At 36.5% G+C, this 13342-nt stretch overlaps 2 protein-coding genes across 2 annotated transcripts in view; one reads left to right on the top strand and one right to left on the bottom strand.

The window, feature by feature from the left end:
* Nucleotides 1-9113, top strand: part of LOC105820129 (EF-hand calcium-binding domain-containing protein 1-like) — a 20701-nt gene extending 11588 nt beyond the window's left edge. Inside the window, exons 3-5 of the mRNA XM_012656555.1 lie at nucleotides 540-644; nucleotides 7213-7364; nucleotides 8973-9113. Of these exons, the coding sequence (XP_012512009.1) occupies nucleotides 540-644; nucleotides 7213-7364; nucleotides 8973-9113 (398 nt within the window). The remainder of the gene's footprint in view (nucleotides 1-539; nucleotides 645-7212; nucleotides 7365-8972) is intronic.
* A 2925-nt stretch (nucleotides 9114-12038) lies between these two features.
* RBM48 (RNA binding motif protein 48) overlaps nucleotides 12039-13342 on the bottom strand; it is an 8020-nt gene continuing 6716 nt past the window's right edge. The window contains exon 5 of the mRNA XM_012656557.1: nucleotides 12039-12177. Coding sequence (XP_012512011.1) covers nucleotides 12091-12177 — 87 coding nt within the window. The 3' untranslated portion in view covers nucleotides 12039-12090. The remainder of the gene's footprint in view (nucleotides 12178-13342) is intronic.

Raw genomic sequence — 13342 nt, 5'->3', positions numbered from 1 at the left:
GAGAGAGAGAGAGAGAGAGAGAGATTCTTTTCCTTCTTTAAAAATATAGGGAGAAGGAAACACATTTCCAGTAATTTTTATTTATTTGTTTGTTTATTTTTGAGATAGAGTTTTGCTCTGTACCCCAGGCTAGAGTGCAGTGGCATGATCACAGCTTACTGCAACCTCAAACTCCTGGGCTAAAGTGATCCTCCTGCCTCAGCCTCCTGTTTAGCTATGACTACAGGCACGTGCCACCATGCCTGGCTAATTTTTCTATTTTTTGTAGAGATGGGGTCTCATTCTTGCTCAGGCTGGTCTTGAACTCACGGCCTCAAGTGATCCTCCGCCCTCAGCCTCCCAGAATGCTAGGATTACAGGCGCAAGCCACTGCACCCAGCCACATTTCCATAATTTTGATTCATTCAAGAAGACTGTGCCAAAACCTTTTGTTCCCCTTGATTTGGGAGAAAAGTTTTTCTATCTATTCATACTTACATACTGTTGAACTATAAAATAGCACTAAGTTACAATACACTTGCACATTCTTTTTCTTTCAGTGTTTTTTGTCTTTGACAAAGACAAGGATAACCACATAAATGTAAAAGAGTGGGTTAAAGGATTATCAGTGTTTCTTCGAGGGACTTTTGAAGAAAAGCTAAAGTGTAAGATTTCTATATGTGATTACTGGCTTAATACTACATATTGTCAATTTTGTATTTAATGAATGTTTAAATATAATATTTAAAAATATAAAATCAATGTTCTCTATAGCAACCTTTCATCCAAAAACGACACCATGAGAAATGCTGCTCCATTACAATAAATATTAATTCTCTGACCAGGCATTCAAGGCCCTCTACCATCAACCTTATTGTTCACTTCTTCCCAAGTCCTTGTTAGCTCTCAATAAAGCGTGTTCAATCTCAACCCTAATTCTACCTCTTTCCTTTACTCATGTTGTCCCCTTTCCCTAGAATTCTTCACTTCTTTACCATACTCAGCACATTCCTTCCTATATAACTATCTGCATCCTTCAAGGCCCAATTCAAAGTCTACTTCTCCCATGAAAATGTCCAAACCCATCTTTCCCATACTGATTTCTCTTCACATGTCTATGACGGTGAGCATTATATTACATAATTTAGCAGTTATATACTATCTTATGAGACTTCTGAGTGAAGCCCACCTTCATTGTGTAAGCTAAGGAGCAAGTCCATATCATATTTTTTCCCTATCATCAGGGCACCTAGCATCATAGAAACAAAATAGCTGCTTAGTAAAATGTATTTAATTGGGTTGAATAACTCAATGATTAAAGCTAAGTTGTATTTATTTGTCTTTTTATTTTACAGTCAAAAAAAGTGAAATAGAGTGTCTCATAAGACTTTTTCACCACTTGGGGGGCAGAACTGATGGAAGATTTGATAACATGGGGCTAGACCGTAACACATTTCGAGCAATCCTGCACAGCATGTTTGGAATGACTGATGATATATTGATGAATAGGGGTAAGAAGTCCTAGGAGACTAAAATGGACTAACCTGAGATAGCAGATATGTATGTATTCAATTTTCACCAAAGACCTTGAATCTTTTCAATGTCAAATGAGAAAGGCATAATTCTTGCAAGTGTAGTGCTGCAAATAATAATTGGCTTGATTGCGACAATGGTTTTTAATACAAACTCAGAATTTCATATCTCATAGCTGTTCAGCTTTTAGAAATAACCAGTAATGAACTAAATAAGTTAGCACTACTGTTTTTTAAAAGATAAGCCAATTGTGGCTTTTAATCATGATGTCTTTAGAGTAACATGCTGTAGACATATAGATTATTGAATGGCTTCTTTTTCTCATAAAAATGAATGTATCAGTCAGTATAAAAATGATAATGACTCATTATATTGAAAAAAATCAAAGAAAAGATCATATATTTAAAATAGGAAATTATTTAATGTGATCTGGTTGGTTTAAGTAATAGATTTTTAAATGTACAATTTGACAAGTTTTGACACATGTATACACCTAAGAAATCATCACCACAATCAAATAATTAACATATTCATTATCTCCAAAAAAGTAAATAATATTTTAACTTATTTTTATAGAATAATACTAAGATTTCATTGGTAATTTTAAAAATATATTATTTTAATAATTTACCTTTAGGTACTGTGCAAACTCTTTAGAACTTAATTTTCACCACTTTTTTTAGAATAAAAACCACCACCTTGATCAGCTCTACTGTTTATCTTCGTGGCTCATAATAACTGTACAAAACACCACAAATGAAGCCTATCATTGCTCATGGAGAAGAATGACTCTTTTCTGGCCAGGTGCAGTGGCTCATGTCTGTAATCCCAGCACATTGGGAGAATCACTTGAGGCCAGGAGTTTTAGACCAGCCTGGGCAACATAGTGAGATCCCATCTCTACAAAAGACAAAACAATTAGCAGGGCACCTGTAGTCCTAGCTACTAGAGGGGCTGAGGCAGGAGAATTGCTCAAACCCAGAAGTTTGAGATTACAGTGAGTTCTGATTATGCCCTGCACTCCAGCCAGGGCAACATAGCGAGACCCTGTCACTCTAAAGGGAGAGAGAGAGAGAGAGAGAGAGATTCTTTTCCTTCTTTAAAAATATAGGGAGAAGGAAACACATTTCCAGTAATTTTTATTTATTTGTTTGTTTATTTTTGAGATAGAGTTTTGCTCTGTACCCCAGGCTAGAGTGCAGTGGCATGATCACAGCTTACTGCAACCTCAAACTCCTGGGCTAAAGTGATCCTCCTGCCTCAGCCTCCTGTTTAGCTATGACTACAGGCACGTGCCACCATGCCTGGCTAATTTTTCTATTTTTTGTAGAGATGGGGTCTCATTCTTGCTCAGGCTGGTCTTGAACTCATGGCCTCAAGTGATCCTCCGCCCTCAGCCTCCCAGAATGCTAGGATTACAGGCGCAAGCCACTGCACCCAGCCACATTTCCATAATTTTGATTCATTCAAGAAGACTGTGCCAAAACCTTTTGTTCCCCTTGATTTGGGAGAAAAGTTTTTCTATCTATTCATACTTACATACTGTTGAACTATAAAATAGCACTAAGTTACAATACACTTGCACATTCTTTTTCTTTCAGTGTTTTTTGTCTTTGACAAAGACAAGGATAACCACATAAATGTAAAAGAGTGGGTTAAAGGATTATCAGTGTTTCTTCGAGGGACTTTTGAAGAAAAGCTAAAGTGTAAGATTTCTATATGTGATTACTGGCTTAATACTACATATTGTCAATTTTGTATTTAATGAATGTTTAAATATAATATTTAAAAATATAAAATCAATGTTCTCTATAGCAACCTTTCAAAAATAGTTCATGACAGCTTTAAAAATAAAACAAACCCAACAAATGAAATGGGTGGAACAATTGTAAGGTCAAGGAGGACTCCCCAACCCAAGGTCCGTCACTGGTTCTGTAATGCACAAATGTCATCAGGATGGGTCTTTGGCTTATGGCACAGGCTAAGAACAGCAACTAAGGGTCAGGGCTTGTGCCAACTCTGATTACCTGGCAGGGCTGAGGTTTCTGAGGCTGCCTCTGGGCACAGCAGGAAATGGGCCTCAACGTGGGGCGGTGCGCGTGTTACATAGGGGCCATTCCTTGTCTTTTCACAAAGAAAATGTGAGGGTTGACGCTAAGACGAGGTAAAACACAAATTAACCACCTGACATCAATACTTTAGTGTTAGAGTTAGTTTAGATGACGGATGGAAGAGGGAAGTAAAGAAAGGGAAGAAGATTAATGACAATAAAAGCCCACAGGGAGGAGGATTATCAACAGAGCTTCCTACAGAAAAGGAATGTTATGAATTCCAAAGACAATAATCTCCCAATTCACAGTTTTACCTAGAATTTGCTCTGGCCTGTACCATTGGGGTATTGTTCATTTCCTATGCTTTAACCTCTGGTGTCAAGAGTTTGGACGAGGAACCCTGGGAAGAGAATAGGTACAGTTTATTTGTTTATTTATTTATTTATTTTTTAATCGAGGCAAGCTATACATATGTAATTTACCATCTTTACTATTTCTAAATGTACGGTTAAGTGGTAATAGATACATTTATATCCTTTTTTACCCCCTTCATCCTCTCCTCCCTACTCTCTTTCCTGGCCTCTGGTAACCACCATCCTACTCTTTATCTTCATGAGATCTACTTTTTTAGCTCCCACATATAAGTGAGAATATATGATATGTGTCTTTCTGTGCCAGGCTTATTTCACTTAATATAACGACCTTCAGTTCCATCCATGTTGCTTCAAATGACAGAATTTGACTCTTTTTTGTGGCTGAATAATGTTTCAGTGTGTATATATCACATTCTCTTTATTCATCCATCTGTTGATGAGCACTTAGATTGATTCCATATTTTGGCTACTAGGAGTAGTGCTATAATAAACACGGAGTGCAGATAGCTCTTTGATACATTGATTTCCTTTCTTTTGTATATGTACCCTATAGTGGAATTGCTAGATAATATGGTAGTTCTGTTTTTAGTATTTTGAGGTACCTCAAGGAACAATTTTAAATAGTAGTTTTCAAGGGAACAAATTGCTTAAAATGTCTACTTGCTCAAGAAAAAACTACAAAGTTCTGTGTGCATGAGCAAATTTTTATCCCTTCTTATTCTTCCACTTGAATTTGAATTTGAAAAGAAGATCCCCAAATTAAAGATACATTTAAAAATAATAGCAGCAATTTTTAATTGCAACATTTCTTTGACATTTATGAATTTTTCTGTTTCTCTGTTTTGTATTTTTTCCTTAACTTTTTTCCTCCACTCCAATTTTTCATGAGATAACATTTAAATATAGTTACCACTTAAATTTGCTACAGTGTTCTTATACAAAAGTCTCACTGAGAAGTGAAAAGCTAAATTTCATGAATGTAAATTATTATCGTAATAATAGTTAGGTCATTAATTATGAAATGTCTGATTTTGAATCAAAAGTTTAGTTTATTATATCTGAAACCAAAAGCAGTACAATTAATCAAAGTATGTGCCTAAACTATCGACACAATTTTGCCATCTTGATGGTAGCTTGCTTATGCCAGCAGCCAAGAAGCCTGGAGAGTGCATGACAGTGAAATCGTGAAAGGTGTTTTTCTCAGCTTGTTGAGAATTGAATATTTTTCCTTGCAAGAAGTGGTCCAAAGCCTGGAGGAAGTAGTAGTCAGTTGGTGCAAGGTCTGGTGAATACAGTGGGTGACAGAGTTTCCAAGTCCAGCTTCTGTAGTTTGAGCAGCATTATCTTTTGCAACATGTGATCTTGCAAGAGGATTGGCCTGGTCTCTTGACCAATCTCGGCTGCTTAATCACAAGCATCCTCATCATTTCATCCAATTGGTTGCAGTAGACATCCGCTGTCATTGACTGACCAGGTTTCGTGAAGCTGTAGTGGATAATAGCAGCGCCAGACCACCAAACAGACACCATTAGCTTTTTTGGGTGAATATTCGGTTTTGGACTGTGTTTTGGCACTTCCTCTTTATCCAACCATTGTGCTGAACTCTTGCAATTGTCACAAAGAATCCATTTTTCGTCACACATAACATGGTGTAGAAATGGTTTCTCTTTATGTCATGACAGAAAGAAAGGCAAGCTTTGAGATGATTTCTCTCCTGATGCTCATTTAATTCATGCGGTACCGATCTATACAGCTTCTTTACCTTGCCCATTTGTTTCAAATGGTTCAATATCGTTGGAATAGTAATGTCAAACCTTGCTGCTAATTCACGCATAGGTTGAGATGGATTCGCTTCCACTACAGCGTTTTAGCTTATCATTATCTACTTTGGTCTCAGGTCACCCACATGGCTTATTTTCAAGATTAAAATCACCAGAATTGAACTTCTCAAACCATGGACATATCGTGCATTCATTAGCCACATCCTTCCCAAACACTCGTTAATATTTCAAGCTGTCTGCGCTGCATTGTTTCCACAAGTGAACTCATATTCAAAAATAACACGAATTTTTTACTTATTCAGGGTTTCACAAAAATTGCTCTTAAAAAAATTTTGAAAGATAATCACAAGCCAAAATGTGCATTTGAAAGAATGAGGATGTACCTTCACAATAAAGAAAAAAAAGTGTCAAAGTGAAATGGCAGAGAAATCAACTGTCAAGCTTAGTACTTAAGGAGATCAACATTCCATACTTAATAACCTAATAATACGTGTTGAAAATGGTTGTGACACTGAATGCAGCTGTACATGGTTGAATAGCATCACACTGTCAAAAAAATTTTCCTCTTCCAATCTCACTTCCTAAAAATGTTTGATATACATTTAAAGATATGTTAATTTGGGGAAAATTAGTACTTTCTGGTAGGGTTGTGTTACAAACTCATATATATGCTATAGATTGGAGAAATTCAACAAAAAGACACAACAATTATAATATGATAACTCTGGAGATCTATTCCTGAGTTAGCTTTTGCCAAAACATTTAATTAAACTATAAACTCCACAAGAGCTCTGTCACTGCTGTATTCCCAGGACCTGAATGAATAAGGTCATTCATGGGATGAATGAGTGAACTTTGGTGCTTACACGGTAGATGTAAGTCGTGGAAGTCACTCTCCAGGAAGAGGTTATTTGAAAATTTTGGATAATTTAGATGGGCAGGCTCAAGGAGATGACTGGCTTACTATCCAAATATACTGAAAAACATTCTTTTTCACTGATACAGTGAAGTGTATATTTTGTTTTGGTACTCTATGTAAGAAGAGAATTAGAATATTGGTATAGATATAGATACACATACATATACATGTATGTATATGTATATATATATATTGCATGATCAAAGGTTTAAAAAATTTATCTCCTTTATTTCAGCTTCATAACATTTTTAAACCCTCAATATCAAAATCCATACGTCAAAGGAGAACAGTCTACAAAAAAAAAGAGACAAAAAAAAAAGAAACAGTATTAAAATCCAGAAATTATAAACCTTTCTTTCCACATACCAAGGGGTATTTAATCTGGTAGAAAGAAATATAATGAAGAATGCTTTATTCTAAAATTTCTCTTCTATATAGTGGATTAGATTAGTAGTTGTATGATGTATAAGTTGTTTTTATCCTTTGGTGTCATATATTGAAATAACTACAGAGAAGACTAATGACGTTTTAACAATTCTTATCCAAATCCTTTAAACTTCTTGTGCTTTAAAAAGTCTGTTTTGAAGTCTATTATTTAAATGGAGATGGTTACATTTCCCGAGAGGAAATATTTGACATATTGAAGAACAGTCTACACCAACAACCATCTGAAGAAGAGACTGATGAAGGAATAAAAGAGTTGGTAGATATAACACTGAAGAAAATGGTAAGAATGAAAAACTGTGATGCATTATATTCAATCATACGATTTATTTATTTATGTTTATTTTCCTCCATAATGAATATAAGATTTATGAGGGTGGGATTTTTTATTTCTTCTCTGCTCTATCCATTGCCTAGAACAGCACCTGGCTGATAGTGAGTGGGTGCTCAATAAATATTTATGAAATAGCTGGGTGACTAAATGTTAATTATTTTAAAACATTTCACTATCAGTAAAACCTCATTAATTTGGGAGGAGACTAGATTCAATTTGTGTAAAATTGGATGCTACTTTATTTTGTCTTCATGACCTCACTCCTCCAATCCGTCTAAACACTGATTACAACAAAATAACATAATAAAAATAGTTGACCCTTATAGAGTGCTAACTATATGCCAGGCCCTTCAGAGAGCTTTAATGTATGAACTCATTTTATCCTAAAAACAACCCTATGAAGTAGAAACTATTATCTCCATTTTACAGGTGAGAAAACTGAAATACAGAAAGGTTTACCCAAGGTCATCCTAGAAAATGGGGTGCAGAATTCATCTTTCAATAAAACCTATAGTATCTCCTTGTTACAGACATAGTGATTTCTGCCCCTTTCTCACTATGACCCTAAACTGGATACCAGTGAGATTTTGTGAATCTAAGGCAGCCCAGGCCCAGCACACCTACCTACTCTGGAGTTCAGGAAAGAAATGGATGGTAGGGGCTTTGGAGTCTCAGAGTCAGCTAATGCAGGCTCCACAATATCCTCCTCTTTTAGAAGTGCTCTCACTGGCCTCTGCTAGGGCCGAGAGTAGACTTCTTGAGAGACAGTATGTTTCAGAGTACCAGCCACCCCCTTATTTTTTGAAAGGAAATGTTTATGGACTAAACCTTTTTCTGACAATTATTGAAACTTTAGATTAGACTCTCAGCAACCCTGAAGGACCTAATCCAATCCAGTTAAGCAGTTAAAGGCATTGATGATCTGCATGTGTCCCCCCAACCCCCAACCCCCTCTCCTGCACAACGTACTTAGTCTCTCCTAATCCCCATCATGAAGGCTTCACTCCGGTGGGCCGTTCTTCTGCAGTTCCTCCCCACACCGCTCTACCTATCCAGATCTCAGCCATCCCTAAAGGCCAAGCCAGTGTTCTGCAAGTCTTCTCAGGACTCTAGTCCACCCTGAACTGTTAATGGTGGGACTCCCAGTGCCTTAACTGAGCAACTTCACTTTTATCCTTTTTACCTGATGGGCTCCCAAGTAAGAGATCTTTTGAGGAACAAGTTCTACAAAAAATCAAGCTTGAAAACCATTGCCCTGTTGCTCTTATCACAAAAGTTGCAATGTAATAATGGGCATCCTCTTGCTTTTTTGTCTTATTTCTCTAATTAAACTGTTTTAGGGGTAGGGATACACTTAATAATATATCTAAGGTAACTCAGGTATGCCTATGAGAAGAACAGGAGGAAAGTAAGTGGCCTCCATAAATAAATACCTTTTGATTATATATATAAATAGTGTGAACTTACAGTTTTACTTGGCAAAACCTTTTGGATAGCTATTTTCATGCAAAGTTAAAAACTGCTCTGTCATTTAACAAGAAATATCTTCCTCTTTAGGATTATGACAACGATGGCAAGATATCTTTTGCAGACTTTGAAAAAGCAGTGAGAGACGACAGACTTCTGTTGGAGGTGTTTGGACCATGTTTACCAGAAGCAAAGGTATGGTTACAAGTGCCAACAGCCCTAATTGGTTGAGGAAAAATTTTAAAGGATCAGAAAGTGTTACTTGCTAGACACTCACCTCTGTGGAGCTGCAGCCTACTGCTGAAGTTCAGGGAGTCATGAAGAGCTCAGCCCCAACCTAGCATTTGGGCCGTAACATAGCACCAGTGACTATTTCAGTAACTATATTCACCAGACTTTTATTGAGCTTGTAACCTCTTTAGCCATACACAATTCCTGTTTTCTGTAAGTATGGTGACAATATTTCCCAAACCAAAACCAGGGTATACTGGCTTGCTTAAGGGATAGAACATTGAATAAAGAGTGGATCCAGCAAGTACCCACCATAAACTGCTAGAACAGTTGATCTCTTCCAACCCAATCATTGTCAAACAATGAAGATAAAGTAAGTTTTTAAAATTTTGGATACATGTATAGTACTTTATAGTATTTTGTTTGTGCTTATGACGGTATGAATCTAACAAAAGTTTCGAGCTGAAATGGTCAGCCTAATAATCAATTGGGTCATAAAATTTCCTTCCTTTGATCAACTGTGCTTTTCAAACCCACATAGGAAGAAACTTTATTTTCTGCAGTAATTTATATAGTGATTTTGTAAATTAACTTGCATGTTGTTAAGCTGTCCTTAGCCATATCAGCTCATCTTTCCCACTTGTCCTACTGTCATTTATTCCCGAGACCCCACATATTAAATTTTATTCTTTAGAAAGGGTCTCGCTCTGTTGCTCTGGCTGGAGTGCAGTGATGTGATCATAGCTCACTGCAGCCTTGAACTCCTGGGCTCAGGGCATCCTCCTGTTTCAGCCTACCGAGTAGCTGGGAGTAGAGGTGTGCCCCACCATGCCTAGCTACTTTTTACAATTTTTTGTAGAGACAGGGTCTGGCTATGTTACTCAGGCTTAGACCCCACATTTTAATTGTCTCAAAATATGTGGCAAAAAGCAATGTGTGGAAGGCAGGTTTCCAATTTGAAGAGACTGATGGGGGAAAACAGTATAGCATAATGGACTGGATTGGAGTAACTATTCTTAGAACAGACAACAGTTCTTCAGCTACTCCCAGAGAGTTCATCTGTAGCCCAGATATCTAGAGCCTTGCTACTCAAAGTGTGGTCTGTGCACCACCAGCAGCAGTGGCATTACCTAGGAACTTGGGAAAAATACAGAATCTCAGACCCCACCCCAAACTAACAGAGTCTTTTTTTTTTTTTTTTTTGGCTGCTTGACATACTAAAGGTTTATTTTTTATTTCAATAGATTTACGGGGTATGAGCGGTTTTTTTGTGACATGGATGAATTTTATAGTGAAGTCAGGGATTTTAGTGTACCTGTCAGGTTATTTTTGATTCCTTACCCTCCTCCTATCCTTCCCCCTCTGAGTCTCCAAAGTATATTATATTAATCTACTACTCTGTATAGCCACGTAGACCCATCGCTTAGCTCCCACTGAGTACATGTGGTATTTGTTCTTCCGTTCCTGAGATACTTAGGATTTTGACTTCCAGTTCCACCCAAGTTGCTGCTGAACACATTATCTCATTCTTTTTTATGGCTGAGTAGTATTCCATGGTATATATACACCTCATTTTCTTTATCCACTCATTAGTTGATGGGCATTTACTTCTTGGTTCCCAAAGGTTTCTTTCTTTCTCTTATCATGATCAAATATTGTGTATGTTGGTGGGGATAGGGAGGAGTGGCTTTCACAGGATCACAGAACAGATCAGAAACCCATTCAGGCACACAGAACCCATTTAGCAGCTCCTCCCTTTAGGGCTGTCAGAGAACTTTTAAAAAAAAACTGTGGTTAAAATACACCTAATATAAAATTGACCATTTTAACCATTTTTAAGTGTACAGTTCAATAGTGTTACATATACTCACACTGTCACGCAACTAATCTCCAGAACTCTTCATCTTGCAAAACTGAAACTCTGTGTCCATTAAACTCCCCATTCCCCCTGCCCACAGCCCCACTACCATCAGAATCTGCATTTTAACAAGATCCTGAGGTGGAGATTCACAGCACCTTAAAGTCTGAGAAGGCTGATCTGGAATGTAATTTGTTCTTTCCAAGTCTATGCTTAGGTCTCTAATATATCTTTTACCTGAGATTTCAGCAAAAAATATTTCCAAATACCTCACACGGAAGTAGAGCCTAATCCCTTGCCGGCAGCTTCTTTTAGTACCATCCACCACTTAGAGCCATCCTAGCGAATTTGGATCACATCATGATAGCTGAAGTTGAACCTTATTTACCTTATTTGAACCTATGTTCAAATTCAATCCACAAGGCAAGAAGCCACTAAGGATAGGGAGAAATTAAAAACACACACCATGTAGTATGGGCCTTCCCAAGTTGTTTTTATCAGTAAAGAAAATGGAAATAGCCTGGATATACTTGTATTTCAACCATATGGTCCACTAACAGAGAAAAGTGTGGATATGCCAAAGTAGTGGTAGAAGTTTAGAATTTACAAATACTAATTTGTTTTTGATTGCCACAGATCAAGTAAATTCTTCTTAGAAGTTAACTAAAGCATGTAAGCTTCTAATTTCAGCTTTCCTCTAACAGTTAATTAACTTTTTTATTTTACAGAATTGTCTTTATTTCGAAGCCCTGGCATTCAGAAACATCCTGACTTCTTGTTTTTGAATGTGAACCACTCAATACTTGTATGAAAATCAGAAACAGATCCTGGCTGCCTATCTTTATTTGTACTGTGAAGTTTCTATATTTGCTTTAATTAATTTACATTTAGTTATGGCAAAGTGACAGACAATGTTATATGAGAAGAACAGTTTCTGTAATATGAAGTATGGATCAAAAAAAAAGAAATGATTTTAGACAAATAGCTTGAATGAAATTACAAAGAGTGCAAACACCAGCAGTTAAAGAACACCAGCAGTAAAATCTCTTGAAGAATTAAAATGATAGGCTAAAAACAAAAAACATTCTCTTCAGAAAACATTGATTTGCTGCTGGCAATCTATATTCTTCTTCTTTGTTTAAATGGAGGACTTGTATGCACATCTTCCAGCTTGTCCTCTGCAGGCTTTGGCACAGACGAAATTACCTAGTTTAAAAAAAACAAACAAACATTAAAACTTAGTTTTTATAGAAGAGTAAATATTCTGTTAGAAGAGGTGGGATATATATTCAATAGTTCAATCCTTGCCATCACTTTGTTTTTATTTTTGAGACGGGGTCTTGCTATGTTACCCAGGCTGGTCTCAAACTCCTGGGTTCAGGTGAGTAGCTGGGACTATAGGCGCACACTGGGCATACTGCCATCACTTTTAAGGCAGAGTTGGTCCAAGTTCAAGGCACAGCCTACGACCTAGGCACAAAGCAAAGTTTTTGTTCAAACATTGATGGGAGTAAATTTCTAATGCCATGTAAAAAAAAAAAAATTGGAGGTAGGAAAATGAACATATGCTCTACTTTAACATTCCTTTATAGATCTAAAGTCACTTGTTATTTTATGGATACAGATAGATATCCTGGTTTTGCATTCTTGAAATATTGATAATGTTTGATAAATTTAGAGACATGGATGCTTGTGTGATGAGGGGAATAAAACATTTGGAGAAATGAATAGAAAATGGTATAATCCTCAATTTCCTAGTGGAAAAATGAAAACCAAACACATCATCAGAAAAAGTGGACAATAAGTCAAAGCAGAGTAAGACAGTCTTCATCTGAAATGGAAAGTTATTAGCAACTGTAGTAAATTTTATTGAATATTTCTTTTGTTGTTGTTGTTCTACTATTTCTGTATCTAGAATTTGGACTTAACACTTTTTTCCCTGAAAATGCAATCAGCTCTGGCTGAGACAGTTATGTATCTGTATCTATGCCTCAGTTCAGCCATAACTGAAAGAAGTAAGGGGCACCAGGACAAACTGAAAAACTTAAGAAGGCTTAAGCATAAAAAGTGTGCCCATGGATTTTAATTAATATTAAATAATCCTTCATCTTTAACCAGATAATAATTTTCTGGTAAAAAATGTACACAGAAGAAATTAAGCTACCTTAGCCTCCCTTAATCACATTATGAAATATGTGTACAACTATGTGAAAAGCATTTTCTGAACCTTGGAGTTAAATACAGGGAATGGTTGGGACCTTCAGTTTATAAAAGTGTCTTTCAGAAGCTAATTCAAATGTTAACTTTCTTTTATTTGTGCTCAGGACATGGAAAACGATTATTTAAATAACATTTTTAAAAGCCTATCTAG

This window comes from Propithecus coquereli, unplaced genomic scaffold (genome assembly GCF_000956105.1).
Source record: "Propithecus coquereli isolate 6110/MARCELLA unplaced genomic scaffold, Pcoq_1.0 Scaffold508, whole genome shotgun sequence".
Taxonomy (NCBI): Eukaryota; Metazoa; Chordata; class Mammalia; order Primates; family Indriidae; genus Propithecus; species Propithecus coquereli.
This window is presented reverse-complemented; position numbering and strand designations above follow the sequence as displayed.